At 37.8% G+C, this 17,435-nt stretch overlaps 1 protein-coding gene across 2 annotated transcripts in view; it reads left to right on the plus strand.

Moving 5' to 3' along the window:
• zgc:193801 (uncharacterized protein LOC564476 homolog) overlaps window positions 1–17,157 on the plus strand; it is a 71,530-nt gene extending 54,373 nt beyond the window's left edge. For both annotated transcript variants that reach the window (XM_059988066.1, XM_059988065.1), the window contains 4 exons: window positions 191–340; window positions 6,543–6,680; window positions 9,046–9,138; window positions 13,699–17,157. In XM_059988066.1, coding sequence (XP_059844049.1) covers window positions 191–340; window positions 6,543–6,680; window positions 9,046–9,138; window positions 13,699–14,265 — 948 coding nt within the window. In that variant the 3' untranslated portion in view covers window positions 14,266–17,157. The remainder of the gene's footprint in view (window positions 1–190; window positions 341–6,542; window positions 6,681–9,045; window positions 9,139–13,698) is intronic.
• Window positions 17,158–17,435: the final 278 nt, after the last annotated feature.

Raw genomic sequence — 17,435 nt, forward strand, 5'->3', positions numbered from 1 at the left:
AACATACAGAACTGTTGGAAGGTCACAGCCCAAAGTGTCAACTGTTTATTCCTGTCCATAGATACTGCCTGACCTGCTGAGTTCCTCCAGCACGTTTGTAAATGCAGCTCTAAAATAATCCAATACAGAGAGGAAAAGGCAATGCCAGACTTGATACCAATATATTAAAAATACTTATGTTTTTTAAAAGGACAGCAAGTTGACCAATGGCATTTCTCCTGCAGAAGATTCCTTAGGCTCTGCATCAACCATGGGACATCAAACTCTGGTGTTAATGGATCCAGATGGAGAAAATGGAGAGCTTGTATATAATGACAACACAAACCTAATTACTGATCAGGTCAATTTCTATTAATTTATTTCACTCTTACCGTAACTTTACAGAATGGTTTACCAAGTAAATTAGTCCTGCAGTTGATTGTTAGAATCGGAGTTCATATTTATTTTGATATTTTGTTAATGCCTCAGTAAGAAGCTGAGTTATGCAATTTGAGCTGAATGGATATGGCAGATTTGGATTCGTCCCAGAATTTCTTAGAATGAGATGTTAAACTTCCTAAACCATTGCTAAGAACCTGGAGATTTTTGTACTTTTTTCCCCGCTTTAACAGGACCAGTCTACAAACCACTCATAGCTCTATAGAGCCGTCTCTAGCGACTGCTGCAGAGGTTGGTGAGGAAACAATGAGATTGCTGATGGAGGGGTAGAATTTAACAATTTCAGCTCGGTGTTAGCCAGCTGTAAATGATGTATTTTAAATGGTAGAGCTAATCACATAGATAAGACTTTATAATATGCAAGAGGCAGATGAATTACTGCAGTTACTTAGTAAAAGTCTCAACATCGACACCAAAAGAAAATAGTTAATAAATACACCCAGCGGCCACTTTATTCGGTACAAGAGTGGAACCTGGTGTGGTCTTCTGCACGGCACTATTGTAACACATGGTTATTTGAGTTCCTGTCGCCTTCCTGTCAGCTTCAACCAGTCTGACCATTCTCCTCTGGCCTATTTAAAAATCACGGTGAGTCAGCATGAACGTTACTTTAGGCAGATAAAATTTCATTGTACTTTAAGAGGCCTGGATTAAATAGAGTATTATAATACAACAGTCTAGACTACAGCTGCAATTCCCTGTAGGTTGTTGCTATTTTAAATCATGTCCTTCTGTGATGCATTGTTATTGCACTTTGACCATATGTGTCAGTCCTACAGAATATTCCAGAGTGCTCCTGTGTTTAAAGTTAACACACTCCATTTTAAGACAAAATATAGTAATTTCCAAGAATTCTTCAGAAATGTAATAGATTATTTTTCAGCAATAAATTACCTTCATATTTGGAAAATCATATTTTTTTACTTACTCTTAATTTTCCCGTTCCTGTTTTCCTTGTACCATTCTCACCTCAAGCTTTCCATGCATTTTGTCTAAGCATCTTTCATGTTTGTTCACCTCTGTTAAGTTACCAGTTGCAGGATGGGCACGCATGAGCTGTCCTCAGTGCCCCTTTTCCAGGTTGGTGTTTAGTCTCCATTAAGGGTTGTCTTATAGCAGTTTTAAAATCTAGCCAAGGTAGTTTAGAAGTTAGCACAACACTATTACAGCCCAGGGCTTTGGAGTTCTGAGTTCAATTCTGACGTCATCTGTGAGGGGTCTGCACATTCTCCCAGTGAAATGCGTGGGTTTTCTCTGGGTCTTCTGGTTTCCTCTCACAATCCAAAGTTAATAGGTTAATTGGTCATAGTAAATTGTTCCGTGATTAGGCTAGGGTTAAATCAAGCATTGCTGAGCTCTGTGGCTCGAAGGGTCGGGAGGGCCTATTCTGCATAGTATCTCTAAATAAATAGATCAATAGCTTGCATTGTGATTATGAATCCTAATTCTGAAAAGACTTTATAGCCCCTGGCTTGCATTAACAGCCGTGCCTTGTCCCAAAGACCCATGAGATTGGTTAGATATTAGATAGCTAAAAATGAAAGAATCCTGACGGAGCACAGAAAGGTTGTGATGGATAACGTTCAATGTGTAGGTATATCATCTCGAGAAGCAAGGATTATAGTTCAAGCCACTACAGTCTAATTGGAAAGAACTGAATTTAACAATTGTGGACTGGACTTACTAGATGGCATTTTGTGTTTGCGTGGCTCTGGATTTCCAGCATTTGCAGAATCTCTTGTGTTTATATATTTTTAGGATATGTCACAAAAAATTGCCCAGGGTTCAAATTAGATTTAACTTGGGGAATTCAAACTTAAGGTAGCTGTATCCTACACATGAAAAATATCTAATACAGTCCTCAACAAATCATATTTGGTGATCTTCCTCTCTTGGTCAGAAAGAGTTCTTGCTCTGTTAGCCAGTCATTAGAATATATTTTCTCAATTAATGACTTCCACATCCAGTAAACTTAATAATCTGTTCCTTTTTTACATTTTCTTGTATATTCTGTCAATTAATGATATTCCCTAAAATATTTGGGGGATTATTTCTCTTTTTTAACTTTTCCATTTTAACTTGCACCACATGTAATGAATTATCAGTTGTTACAAACAGCATCAAAGTGGAAACCATTCAAAAGCTAAATTACCCATTGGAAGCGAGTGCTGTGAAATGACAAGCTTAAACCTTCAGTGTTAATTTGTTTTTACAGCACTACTGCAGCAGTTCTTGAAATTCTTTGGGAGGTTGACAGTGAATTAATTTTCTTTGCAAGTGGAATGATGACTTGTGCCAACTCTTAGCTCCTACCATTGCACGTCCTTGACAGACATTGCCGAGATTTCCTACCCACATGCTAATGGCATTTGCCCTGGATGTTTTGCAACACATTTTGTCCACTGTCATCTGTTATCAGAATCAGGTTTGTTATCATTGACATATGTTGTAAACTTTATTGATTTGTGTCAGCAATACTATCATCATCATTATGATGATCATGGCTTCATGACTATGATTGTTCTTGGCAAATTTTTCTGCAGAAGTGGTTCACCATTGCCTTCTTCTGGGCAGTGTCTTACAAGACGGGTGACACTGGCCATTATCAATACCCTTCAGAGATTATTTGCCCGGTGTCTGTGGTCACATAACCAGGACTTGTGATATGCACCACCTGCTCCCACGACCATCCACCAGCTGCTCCCATGGCTTCATGTGATCCTGACTGAGGAGGGGTGGCTAAGCAGGTGCTACACCTTACCTAAGGGTGACCTGCAGGCTAGAGGAGGGAAGGAGCTCCTTACACCTCCTTTGGTAAAGACATATCTCCACCCTGCCACCCAAGCAATATAGTGCAAAACATAAAAATTAAGTTACAAAACAAAAAGTATGAAAGAGGAAAAGTGAAGTCATATTGGTTTTGGTTAGAAATGTTTGAGATCTCATCTGATGATTCGATTATTTTGTTCTTTATTTAGCTGGAATTATTTGGAACATAACTGCATTGTGGAAGCACCCCCCCCCCCCCCCACAGTTTCCTTGCGTAAGTCAAGGGAGTACACACACTGGTCGCGCCAAATCTGTGAGATTGGGACGGCTCTCCCTTTGCCACAAACCCTGGTTTGTGTGGATGCTGTTTAATTTGCTACCCAGTTACAACTCGATGCCAAGGAACGACAGACTGCACACTGCATACGATTAAAGAAATTATATTTGTGAATGGTAACTAAAGGGTTAGTAAAGAAAAGAAAGAAACAAAACAAAAAAGGCCCGTTATAATTAAACAGTCAAATGTGAACAAGTTGGAGCTCAGCTCTTCCAAAACTCATATTCTCCAATCCTCAGTAGACCTCTGCGTCTTGCTCCATCAAATCACGCCCCCCACCCCCCCCCCCCCCCCCCCGGGTCAAATGCAATGACTGATTCTCTCCAGCCTCTTCTGTCTTCATCTCACATAGAACAAAGACCCCAGCCCACACCAGCCTCAGGCACACAAAAAAAAAACCCACTCCCCAGATTGGATGGGTCACATTCCAAAGCAACAGTTATCTCTAACCATAAGCCAAACACTGCTTTTACAGAAAGACTATTACATCAGCAGTGAAACCTTTACCAGAGTGTTACATTTATAACTTTGACCATCAGCATTTTATATTGGATATCATGAATCAGTAAAAAAAAATCAAAAAAATTGCTGATGCTTGGAACTCTAAAACTGAAAATGCTAAACCTCGGCGCATCAGTGGAGAGAGAAGCAGATTTATCATATTGGTTTGATGTCCTTTTATCAAAATTAGGAAAAGTTGAAAAGAAATTGGTGGATCGGTGAGAGCAAAGACAATGTCTGTGGAGACCAAATAGTGCTGCTCTAGGAGGGAGTTCATTGTAACTCATCTGCCTGGAGGAAGAAGAGTAAATAGCAGAAGATGATTCAGGACAGAAATGTTGGAGATGGGGAAATAATGTTGGAACTGTGGGATACAGAGTGTAATTACTGAAAACGTCACATACAGGAGGATATTGGAAATAAGTGGCAAATTAAGCAACATCTGATAGTGGGGAAAATTTAAATTCACTGCATGTTGATGTCTCATCAGAACTGTTGAGTTCTAATAGATAGGGAAGGCTGGCTACCTGAAATTGTTCAATCTGTTCAATGCTGTAATTCAAGTTTTTTTCCTATTATTATGTATTGCATTGTACTGCTAGTGCAAAGAGAACAAATTTTGCGATATTAAACTTGGTTTTGATTCTCCAGTTCTGGAGTGTGGAATGTGCCTACTTCAAAGTTATGCCATTTCTTGAGGTTCCAGGCAACTGGAACCTCGGTTGCCAATGCAGATCGAACAGAAGTCAGGTATTAAGCGAAGAACCAATGCAGAAGAGACCACATCATGAGCACTGAATCCAGTACTCTATACTGCAAGTGCAAGTGAATCATTGCCTCAGTTTGAAGGAGTGGGCCAAATGCAGGCAAATGGCATGAATTTGGATGGGAATCTTGTTCAGCATAAACCCTAGTCCTTGGGGTCGCGCTGGCGGGGGCATCTTAATACGCTCGGCAGAGGATGGTGCTTGGAGAAGCTGTGCCGGAGGGGATGGTCGGAGGTTCCACGGACTCTGCGGTCAGGGTGCTTTCACTGTGTGCTGTGATTGCGAGGCTCAGTTCAACAGAGCTTTCATTGTGTGCTGCATCTGCGAGGCTGAGTCTGGCAGCGCTGTGGAAGTCCATAGCGGGGGTATTCCCTTCTGCCGCCTGCGTGGGTTCACGAGTCTGTCAGGACCCTGAGGACTTGTGGAAACTGTGTGGTGGTTTCTTTCGAACTTATAGTCTTTTAACATCTTTGAACTATTTTTACTGTGCCCATGGTCTTTTTTTTAATCAATTATGCTATTGTTTGCACTGTTGTAACTATGTGGTTTTGTGCAGGTCTTGTAGCTTTAGTTTTTGGTCTTGTTTTATCTGGTGGGTTTGGAGCTCCTTTGCGGGAACGCGCTAAGATGGTAGCGCTATATTAATATGCAGCAGCCTCTCCAGACTCTGGATTGGGGATTGCCAAACGTTATGTGGATTTTCTGGTGTAGTCTGTTTTGTCATGTGCTTTTGTGATATCATTCTGGAGGAATGTTGTCTCATTTTTTAACTGCATTGCATTTGTGGTTTCTAAATGACAATAAACTGGAACTGAACTGAACCAGTTGGGCTGAAAGGCCTGTTTCCATGCTAAGTTACTATAACTCTTGAGGGATTGAGTCGCTGGATGGTGGGACAAAATGGTAGTTGATGTATCTAGCTGTTGTTGTGTAGGAAGATGCTGTGCAAAAGGTATTTGAAATCAGAGGAGATGGACAAGAGAAGTAGACAGTTGCAAGGGAAATGTTGGGAGAGGAAGGGAAGATGTCCAGTCTCTCTGCAAAGGTGTCAGAAATTATAGAGGATGGCCCATTGAATGTGGAGAGTGGAGGGGTAGATACAAGGAGTAAAAGGAGAACTCTGTCTTTGCTCATTATAACGAGTTGAAAGCAGAAGTGTGAGGAATGGAGCTGTCAACTGCAGCATGAGTGGATTGATAATATGGAAATTACAGGAATCAGAGCTGCACTCTTGCACTAAGTAGTGTCATTATTTTGTATCAGATGCCACAAAGGCAGCTTTCTTGAATAAAGACATAAGAAAGTCTACAGATGCTGGAGATCCAAAACAACACATGCATGCTGGAGGAACTCAGCAGGTCAGGCTGCGTCTAATTAAATGAATGGATAGTCAACGTTTTGGGCCGAGACCCTTCTTCAGGACTGAGAAGGAAAGGGGAAGATACCAGAATATAAAGGTTAGGGGAGAGGATCTTTAGTGAGATTTATTATTGAGATAATAATTATTTTCTCTATTGTCTGTGTGTCCAGAAAGGTGGCGTGTTCTGTAGCATTTTATCATTGGTTCTGTTAGATGGTAGTGAATAGGCATTCTACCAGAATCTCCATCAGAGCTGTCCATTAAGAATTTAATTGTTTCAATGTGCAAGATTACAGTTTTTTTTCTAGTTCTTCATGTGATGCTATTTTTTTTTAGAAATTGTACATTTAAATCTACCTGAATCTTTCAGAATGGTGAAGCTTTGGATCAGAATCTGCTAATAGGGAAGCAGCTATTAGAATTACACCAGCAGAATCAGCAACTACGGGTAGAAAAAGCAGAAAATGAGCATAGACTACAAATGGAAGTGCAGCAGCTGAAGGACCAGGTTTGTAACACAATAAAAGTTTAAATAAAAGAAAATGTTATTATCAAAGTATATATATATATATGTCACTGTATACAACCTTGAGATTAATTTTCCTGTGGGCATACTCAATAAATGTATAGAATAATAACCACAACAGAAGCAATGAAAGACCAGACAAACTTGGGCATTCAACCAGTGCAGAAGACAATGAACTGTGCAAATACAAAAAGAAGAGATAATAATTAATAAATAATCAATAAATATTGAGAACATGCCTTGAAGAATCTTTGAAAGTGTCCGTTGGTTGTGGGAACATTTCATTGATGGCACAAGTGAAGTTGAGTGCAGTTATTCCCTTTGGTTTAGCTATCAGAGAATCAGAACCTATTTCTTGTATGTCATATGAACATTACAGAACAGGCCCTTCAGCTCATGATGTTGTTCCAGCCGTTTCACCTTCACTCCCACATAGTCCTCCATTTTACTCTCATCCACGTGCCTATCTAAGTAGCTCTTAAATGCCTCAATGTATCTGCCTCTATCACCACCTCTGGCAGCGTGTTTCATACATACACTACTCTCTGTGTGTAAAAAAAAACCTGATATCTGATATGTTAGAGTTTTAAGTATTAAAAAGACAGGACATGCATCAAGACTTAAGACCACGGTTCTAGAACAAGCTGCATCTCAAACTAAAATGTTCAAGCACAGTTACTACACTGTCCACATGAAATGTAGAAAATTGCCCGGCTGCTTCCTGTTCACTAAGAACAAGTCAAATTCTTTCTGGCTAATTACTACCATGTCATTCTATCCAAATCATCAGTGATATTGGTGACAGTATTATGAAGCAACAATTACTCATCACCAATTCCCAGGCAGGATCACTTGGTTCCTGAACTTAACATAGATTTGGTCTCAAGAGCTGATCTCCAAAGGTAAAGTGAAAGTGCCCAGCCTTGGCATTAACAAGTGCAACATCAAGTAACCCTATAAAACCCATGTTGGAGACCATCCACTGATTGATGTCATACTTGGCGCAGAGGAAGATGGTAGTACCATGGATTTCAGCAGGACATTGTACAAGACCTTGTTATCTTCAGTGATCTGCTTTCCATCAAAATATGGAAAAGTGTGGGTTTTTGCTGACAAATTTTAAATTCCATTCCAAATTCCGCAGTAAATGAACACTCAGATATGGGCTGATAATGCCAAGTAATATTCATATCACAGATAGTGAATGTCAGGAATTGGCTATCTTCAACAGGAGAGAGTTTAACCACTACTCTTGATGTCAGTGGCATTTCCCTTTCCAATTCCTTTGCTATACACATGAAGAGATTATCATTGATCAGAAACTCAATGGGACTAACATATAATTGTTATGGCTACAAGAGCAGGTTAGAGGCCGTGTATCCTGTAGCAGGTCACTTACCTCCTGATACCCAAAGCCTTTCCACTATCTACAAGGCACAAGTGTGATGGAATATTCTCCACTCGACTGGATGAGTCCAGCTTCAATAACACTCAAAAATCTGTCACCAATCTGGGACAAAACCAACCTTATCTGATCCTTATCTGCCACTCTAACTATCAATTCACTTTTACCATTGTACACACTGGCTGCAGAGCTTGCCATCTATAAAATATCTTCAGTTTCTTGCCTAGGCTAATCTGATAATGCCTCCCTAACCCATAGTGACAGTGGTGGACCCTGTAGAATTTTCTCTGTTTCTAAATAAATACGACCTAAAATGTGATCAAATCTTCACGTAAGTTCTAAAACTAAAAAGAGAACCCAATTAAATAAATAACACAAAAACATTATACTTGTTTATTTTTTATTGAGAAAAATTATCCAATATTACACGTTTTTGTTGGAAAAAGTATGTGAACCTTTGCTTTCAAAAACTGGTGTGAAATATTCTCCAACTTTGAGCAAATCTCATTGGCTTGATTTAATCGTCAGGGCAGATTAGATAGTTTATGTAAATTCTTGCACAGGTTTGTTTCAGATATTTTGAAGATGGCAATTTTTGGAAATTGGGAATATTATCCAACTATATTGGGGTCTTCTGAGAAGAGAAATGAGAAAAAAAATTCAAACTCGTCAAACTTCAAAAATGTAACATGAGAACTCATAATGATTGGTCACTTTTTTGTAAAAGCAAAAATGGAAGACTTTAAATTGTCTCCTCATTTTGCTAGCATGTCATTAATAACAAAACAAAAATATATTTTCTATTTCTAATTCTTAAGTCTGCCCCAAATTTTTCTCTGTTCTGGCTACAGCAGCAATCATAAACATGTCTTTAGTTGGTTTCCAATTTATTCTGTAATCAAGAAATTTCAATATTTGCTGAAAAACTATAACCTGTTTTAGATTGCAGGTCTCATGGAGGCCAATTGGCAAATGGCGGAAGAATTAAAGCAATATAAGTGTTCCGAAGACGTTGAGAGCAAAATAAATCAAATGGTGATTATGACTTTTTTTAATTTTTGATTTTTTTTCTTATACATATACTGTTCCAGAGTTTCCACTGAGAATAATAAAGCCATCAGCAATCGGTGTTACAACACAGAAATTCTAAGAGCAACGTCTAGTGCATGTTTATGTACTGATAAATGCAGAAATCACAAAGGGGAACCCATCTTCTCCATAAGGTGTACTGTAGCAGTCCTCACCTGAAATTTCAACGTGAAAGCACATTCAATACTGAGAACTTGCTCCACTTTCTATAATAAAACCAGGTGAAAGGATTAAGGTTGTACTTTTGAAAATAATGGTAATACTGAACAATATTTCTGGCATTGGTAAACTAGTTTTACGCTTATGAAACCTTATTCACTTGAAAGAAAATCAGTGACTTATTACGCTTTCTGTCTCCATTATCATGTCTTAATCCCAAATGAACATTTCTCGCTTAATACTGTCTAATTTGAACCGTCTCTCACTGTCTTCAGTCTGGTTGAGCAACACTGCTATTGCTCCTCTTCAGTTGCATCACTGTTAGATGTGGTTCATCTGGAAAAGATCTACGCTCAGAAGGAAATGTATGCTGTCGGCAGCTGTTGCCGAGGTAAATTACCAGTGATCCTTCACAGCAGAAATAAAAATATTATAGCCTAATATTTCACATCCACTGATGCTGGTTTTATTGAATATCTATCAGATCCACACATCAGAGTTTATTGACCCTTTTGGCTTTTACTTTGGTTAGCCTAACGAGTTCCTATTTTTGGTCCAGTAATTAATTAGATGTTGACCCTGATTTTCCCATGCGTTCATTCAGTAGTGCCCACTATATATTAAGTGAATGAAACAATATAGCTTATGACCTTGGACATATTTGAAGATATGACAAACTGCAGGCTTACCATTATGTCACTCTGTGATTGTTAGAGTTGTAGAGTCTAAAAGTACAGCACAGAAACAGACTCTTTGGCCCATCTAGTCTGGTCCAACTCATTTAAACTGTCTACACCCATTAAAATGCATCAGGACCATAACCCTCCAATCCCCTACCATCTATGTACCTATTCAAACTTCTTTTAAGTAATGAAATTGTGCTTGCATGCACCACTTAATGCTGGCAGCTTGTTCCACACACTCACGTCCGTCCCTCTGAGTGCAGAAGTTTCCCCTCATGATCCCCTTAAACTTTTCACCTTTCACCCTTAACTCATAACCTCTGGTTGTTGTCTAACAACCATCTCAATGTAAAAAGCCTGCTTGCATTTACCCTGTCTTTATACCGTCATTGTTGTGTATATCTCTATCAAATCTCCTCGCAATCTTCTACGCTCCAAGGAATAAATTACCAAATTTTCATTCCCTTCTGGTCCAGGTTACAAATAGGATTCCATTGGTAAGTCTTGGGTGATCATTTATCATCTTGGTAATGAAATATTTGAAATTAATGTAGCCGATCTTCTTCTTGACTTCCTACAGCATTTTCATTCCCAGGAATAGTAATTCATGTATACACTATTTTCATTTGCAAATGACTTGATTTGATTGCGTTCTTACGAAGTTTGGATCATTTCCTATTCTAGTAATGGATATTTAATCTCTAACAGAAATACCAAGGGTCTGTTGAAGCTGTCAACAGACAGATTGGTAGCCAAATGAGAGATTTAAAAGAATTAACAAAACGTGAAAGATTTTGTTTTATGATAACCACTAAGACTACTGATTATGTGATTACTGATCATAATAAGTTATGATTTGGAATGTGCAATCTGAAGGGATGCTGGAAGAGATCTAATAAACACTTTGAAAAGCAAGCCAGATCAGTGCTTTTCTTGCTTTGGGGAGTGGACTAAATAGGTAACTTTTCAAAAACTGGTTGTCTTGAATCACTATCTCCTGTCTTACATGATTCAGTGAGTGAATATATATATATATATATATATATATATTCAGCAGATATATAGCACAGAATTGTTTAGAATACAAGAAAGTCAGTTAATTCTGTTTAGATTTGTCTACAAACAACCTCAGCTTTCAGTCCTGTGCATAACTGAGATATACTCTGTAAACTGGTCTATTTTTATTCTTTACCGAGTTAACCTAATCCATCTGACAGTAATGTTGAAAAGGATTAATGTGCTGTAGGCTGAGTGATTTGTAGATAAACTGCCAGCATAGTCCCTTGAGCAAATTTGGCACAATATTTAGGAGCAAAAAAATAACTGTCTGATCAGCTTAGCAGGTCAAGGGAAACAAAGGGATCATGGGTGTTTCAGGTCATGATGCTGCACCTGGACCTCAGCAGTTCCTTTGGCACTTCTTTTTTTGCTTCAGATTTGAGCATCTGCTATCTTGTGTCTCTGTGCTATTCAAGTCTTCTTAGAAAATGCTGGCATTTCCTCAAATTCTGAGAATTTTCATTTTAGAGTGCTCAATAACTTGTGTATTTCTGTCTTGAAATTCAGCTTTAACAATCAGACAAAGCAAAGCTGCACTGAATAGGTGTGCAGTAATTCCCTCTTAAAATCTATGCTCTAGCTTGGCTTTTGAGAGAAACTAGTTGTTACAGAATTGCTCATATTTCATGGTGCACATTCTTAATATTCAAAAATAAAGTGTTTTAAAAATCCTGCTGAAATCAATTAAAATACTTTGTCCTTGGTTTGAGGGCAATTCTTTCAACCCACTGTGCTGTGATTAACTGATTATCTTCAATTAGTTGCAGATCAGTTAATATTCAGGTGATGCAATTATTGCAATGTACCATGTTATCTTAGGAAGATCAGTTGGAGACCACCCTTATAATTTAAGTTTTATCTAGAAGCACAGCCCTTCCTTTTGGCATTTATTCATTTTACCCTAACAATTTTTATTCAAATTCATGTTGTACAGTAGAGTAGACATTCCTTTTCATTGATTAGATGGTAATTGAGTTTGTGTTTCTTTCATTTTATTGGAAGACAATAGATTGAAAGGTATGCAGGATTTTTAAATAACATACTGTTTGCCCTGCTAGACTACTGATTGGTATAATTCATGTATATCATCTTCTGTTCTGTACTATGAAAACATTAATACTTCTAACTCTTATAATTACAAAACTAGTGAATATCATGCACTTCACTTTAGTTGTTAAAGAGTGATCAGTAAAGGTAAAGTATCACTGTGTTGTAGCCACCCCTACAGGCCAGTATGAGAATAGTTTGAATTAATTATACATAGGATAGATGTAACTTGTTGTTATAGTGGTTTTGACTAATAAATTTAAATTTAGCTCTTCTATGCTCCAAATTGGTGTCCATCTTAAGCCATCATTGACAGTACATATAGAAGATTAACAGGGAAGATTGTTATGTTATCTTTCTTTGATGTTGCCTTCCTCGTGTTGTTCATTTTTCAATGTGCAAAGCTTTACACTTACCACTCTCTGGCCTGAAATGCTATTCTTTACAGCCAATAATACTCCAGGGAGTGAAAAATACTGTCAGCGGACTACTGGAAAAATAGTATTTTGGTTGGCTGTACTCTTTCTACCTTCTAGTGATGAGGAAAGGGTCAAAGGATTTAAATTTAAATTTGTCAAACTGAAATTGTTTTGAACTGACATATGATAGTTCAGAGTTGAAAAACAACCTGCATTTTCCATCATGAAGGATTCAACAGTTAATATTGAGGGCAAAGATGAATTATTATAATTCAACATCCAACAAGGAGTTTTGTACAGTGGGGCATTAGTCTGTCGATCCAAATTTACTAAGTACTCTATGTCAATGTTTTTTTTTGTTTCCCCCCCAGTTGTTTACTTGTTTTACTGAAGCTCCTGCTAAAGATTACATTCCTAACTTCAAATGTTTGTAATATCTCCATGAAGAGTCTAGAGACCAATCAGGAAATGGTGCATTGTATGTTAACTTAAATACAATATTATTTTTACCAGATTGTGCTAGTCACACAAAAGGTGGCTGGTATTTACTAATGCACATTATTTCAAGCATTCAGCGGTTTACTCATGACTTTAATGATGGAAGAGTGATTCATCACTTATGCCCCTTTCTCCATTCACTTTCTTTTTAACTCCAACCTGTAACACAAATAACTGTCCACCCAGGATTCAGTTTGCTTTTCCATCCTCTGAATAGCTTACTTTTAGAAGTAATGTAGCAGAGGCTCAAAGGTGTACAACTCAAATAATGACATTTGTCTCATCTCTTTTAACATGCAGTTGTATAATTTTCTTTTTGAGCACACTATCCCTACCTAAGTTTGTAACATGATATATTATGTACAAAAAATAGACAAACATCAGTTGCCATGATCAATTGGATTGTCCTGTAAATCAGTCCTAGATGTTCACTATTGAAATGTTATTTACAATCCTCTCAGTTTTAAATATAGTATATTTTTGGACAGGTGCAACTTAAAATCATAATATTACAGCAAATCATATTGTGATTCCATATATTTTTATGGAAATTAAGTAATGTGAAAACAACTGCTTTGAAATAATTCAGGAATTTATTTTTAAAAATTATGGCTGCAATTAATTTGTAGCTTTACTTTCAGATTGAACAAATGGAGGTACAGCACAGGGAACTCCTTCAGATGCAGTTGGACCAATTACGGAATGAGTACAGTAAGCGAAAACATCTAACTAATGGGAGCCCTGTTTCTAGTCAGGACTCCACAGATGACTGCACCGCTGGATCAACAAAACGAGCTTTAGTAGGTGCTTCGACTTTGTCTCCCAGGAGTCACAGTATTAGCCTGACCATACCCAGCAGCATTGTGACATCAGCACAAATGATGGCCTCTGACCATGAGGTCTTGGCAACGTCACAAGATGGAATTGCAGGATCTGGAGTGGACCTCAGTTCAGGAAATGTCATATCCTTCATTGAGCCCAGTGATAATTCATCAAATGGGTCTGCAGGTTTGACAACGCTTGAAATTGTCGAGGTCCATTTAGACAATGAGTCGACCATTTCAAATATTGAGTCGTCTTCCCCAACACGTGTACATTTATATCCAGTCACACATGTCAATAATCATATGGAACTTTCAACCAGAAAACGGGTCTGTGAAGATAACTCTGAAGAAGAAAGTCAACCAAAAATTCAGAGAACTATTTAAAGCAGGATATGACTAAGATTATGACATAGTATCTATGTTGTATCTAAATATATGCCTTATTTTTAATCCATATTTTCAATGAGTAATTTATTTACAGAATATTTAATATTTAGATCCATTCTACTTTCAGTGTTTTTAAGTGCATCGATTTATGAACTATAACCTTTTCAGGTTTCTGTCTGTCAGAGAGGTAATGTACAACTTCCCTATGCAGTAGAAGATCTTTAGGCAATAAGCCCTTGAGAGTAAAAGAGCAGGAATGCTGACAGTGTCTGATTTCTGCTCAGCCCCCCCCCCCCACCCACACCAAAAAGAATAGACAGCAGCACTGCAACAAATATCAGACGAAAAATTAAATGGAGACTTATAAAAAGGTTAACTTGAATAGTGAGAATTTCTGTCAATTTACTTAGCCTTTAATGCAAGTGTGTTTCTATCTGTAGTTACATCACTTAGCAGTTATGATCTAACACTACATCAATATTTGTTTTTTTTTACCAGAATGAAAGCATTGGCACTTTATTGTCATTTAATAGTCAAAGTATTTACTATCGTTTGACAAACTCATGTGGATATACTGTTTTATATCTCCTATGCAATAACATGGTGAATAATCAAAGAACCAGACCGATTGTAGTGGTTTTTTAATGTAGATATTGTTTTAAAAAATTGCATTTAAAAGCAAGTACAGTCCCTGCTAGATAGTGCTAATAATCTTTTACCATAGTTTGCTTTTTCATTTTTGAGTAATCCTGATTTTGCAGCAAGTTGCATTTCTTCTCCATCTCCTTTTCCCAGCACCATCATTGTACAACCTGGTACTCCAGCCATATATCCCTCAATCATAGACATAACCTACTCAGTATGATCTCAATTTAGGTGGAGAGTGTGAGGGAATAACGTAGATGGATAATTAATAGGGAAGAGTTCCATATGTTCTCTCCACGATTATCAGGGAAACATGAGGAGAATATGCTGGAAGGAGATTAACCGCCCTAACTAAATGCATTTAGCCCATAAGCACTGTGCAAGGTGAATGATTACAGAGTTCCTCAGATGATTTTGCTGTTTTCAGAAGACAGGTATTCAATTCACCCTCTTAAAACTGTTCTACATCAAATGTCCAAGTGACTATGTGCTATTTATTTGTTTCTGCTTTGTTTACATGAAGCTAAATTGGTAACTTGTACTTTCCTGAGATTTCCAAATTGGCAGAATTTCATCCCAGTTCAGTTACTTTTACTTTAACTTTCCAAAGCAATTTTGAGGCTGAAGATTGTTGCTGCACAATTTTTATTCTGTGCTCAATGTATCATGAAGAAGGAGAAAAATATTCCACCCTAGATGTCTAATTATCGTGACACATCCATTGTATAGCATTTTGTTTGTTCAGTGAAACAAACATCTTCACCCTTGGTTTGTCCTGCATTAATTACTTCCAAATGCTGTAGTTTCAATTTGTATATTTGTGAAATATACACATTGTGAAATGCTGAATTTACTGTATATTTTTACGTAAACTACATTTTTATAATTAAATACAGTATGTATCTATAATATCAGCAAAGTAGTATATTCCTGGATTGCACGTTTGCATTAAACACAAATCTGTATACAGGCTATCACCCCCTTATGTGGCCTGAGTGGGAAGGAGGGGTGCTGTTCCAGAAAATTCCATCACGTGAAACTGCACCATCTTTGGAGGCTCCAAGAAATACAAGGTGAAAAGAATAAACTTTGTGTTGATTTGCTTACATTTTCTTTCCACAAGCATTCCGTGAGAACAAAATTTTCTCTGTATCTCAAATGTGTGGGTAGTGATTTGTGAATTCCGTAAGGGCAAATTTCCGTAATCCAGATGGCTATAACCGTCAGGGTCAGATACACGAAGGGTGATTGATAAGTTCGTGGTCTAAGGTAGAAGGAGTCAATTTTAGAAAACCTAGCACGTTTATTTTTCACCCTCCCCTAGTGTTGTCACCATGTCCTCATGGACCTCCTTGGGTTATAAGCCCTTGAGACTGAGGTAGTAGATGACTGCACTGAGGCTGATGTCCATTTTCTCGGACGGTATACTTGCACTTTTCAATTATCTGAAACAGAAATACCACAAAAGTTATTAACTTCAAACTTTCTGCATAATCACCCAAAGAGTTGAACTGCTCGTGCACCTAAGGGTTGTATCTCCTTCTACCTTGGGCTACAGATTTATCAATCACCCCTGCTGTGGACCACCTGGAGGTCCAAGATGACGATTTCTACAAAGAAGGGATTCGTATGCTCCACGACTGCTGGACTAAGCGTGTAAATGTAGGAGGGGACTATGTTGAAAAATAAATGTGCTAGGTTTTTTAAATTTGACTCCTACCTTAAGCCAGGAACTTCACACCCCTCGTATATTTTGTTCAAAAATCAATTAATGCAATGTATTATTGACAAACTAGAGCAATGAGTAAGCATTTTCTGCCCAGTCAATAGCCTTGGCAGTGGAGATGGAGATGTTTCATGTAAATGTTCTTGTCAAGGATAAAAATTAATGTCCAATGTCACCTTGTATTTTCGCATAAACATAACTTCATAACTGGTAGATTCTTTAAGCATTCATCAGAGAAAATAATGTTTAGCTATTTTGGCCAAGACTATGACATTAACCCTCATCTGCCCTTTTAAAAAGGCGAGCTGCTTAGTTCAAGGATACTGAGAGTTTGCCAAACGATGCCAGTCTTGTCTAGAATGTTTACATCATGCATTGAATCAAAATTGATTTCTTGTTGAAGATATTGTTGAAGATTACATGATGGTAATATATGAAAACAAGTTGCTGTCAACAACCATTTTACAAACTGGATTACTTTGATTCATACTCTAATTATATGTGTTACCATTAAACCCTCTAATATCTTTTGGGTTAAAGATTAAAAACAACTATGGAGCACTCTTTTTTAAATAATTATTGAGATACAGTGGGAATGAGCCTTTTCGGCCTTTCAAACTATGCCACCTATCAACCCCTGATTTAATCCCAGCCTAATCACAGGGCAATTTACAATGAACAATTAACCTTGCCAATGGATACATCATTGGACTGTGGGAGGAAACGTACACACTCCTTACAGATAGCGGCAGGAATTGAACCCGGGTTGCTGGTACTGTAAACTGTTGTGGGTAGA

This window comes from Hypanus sabinus, chromosome 13, assembly GCF_030144855.1.
Source record: "Hypanus sabinus isolate sHypSab1 chromosome 13, sHypSab1.hap1, whole genome shotgun sequence".
NCBI lineage: Eukaryota > Metazoa > Chordata > Chondrichthyes > Myliobatiformes > Dasyatidae > Hypanus > Hypanus sabinus.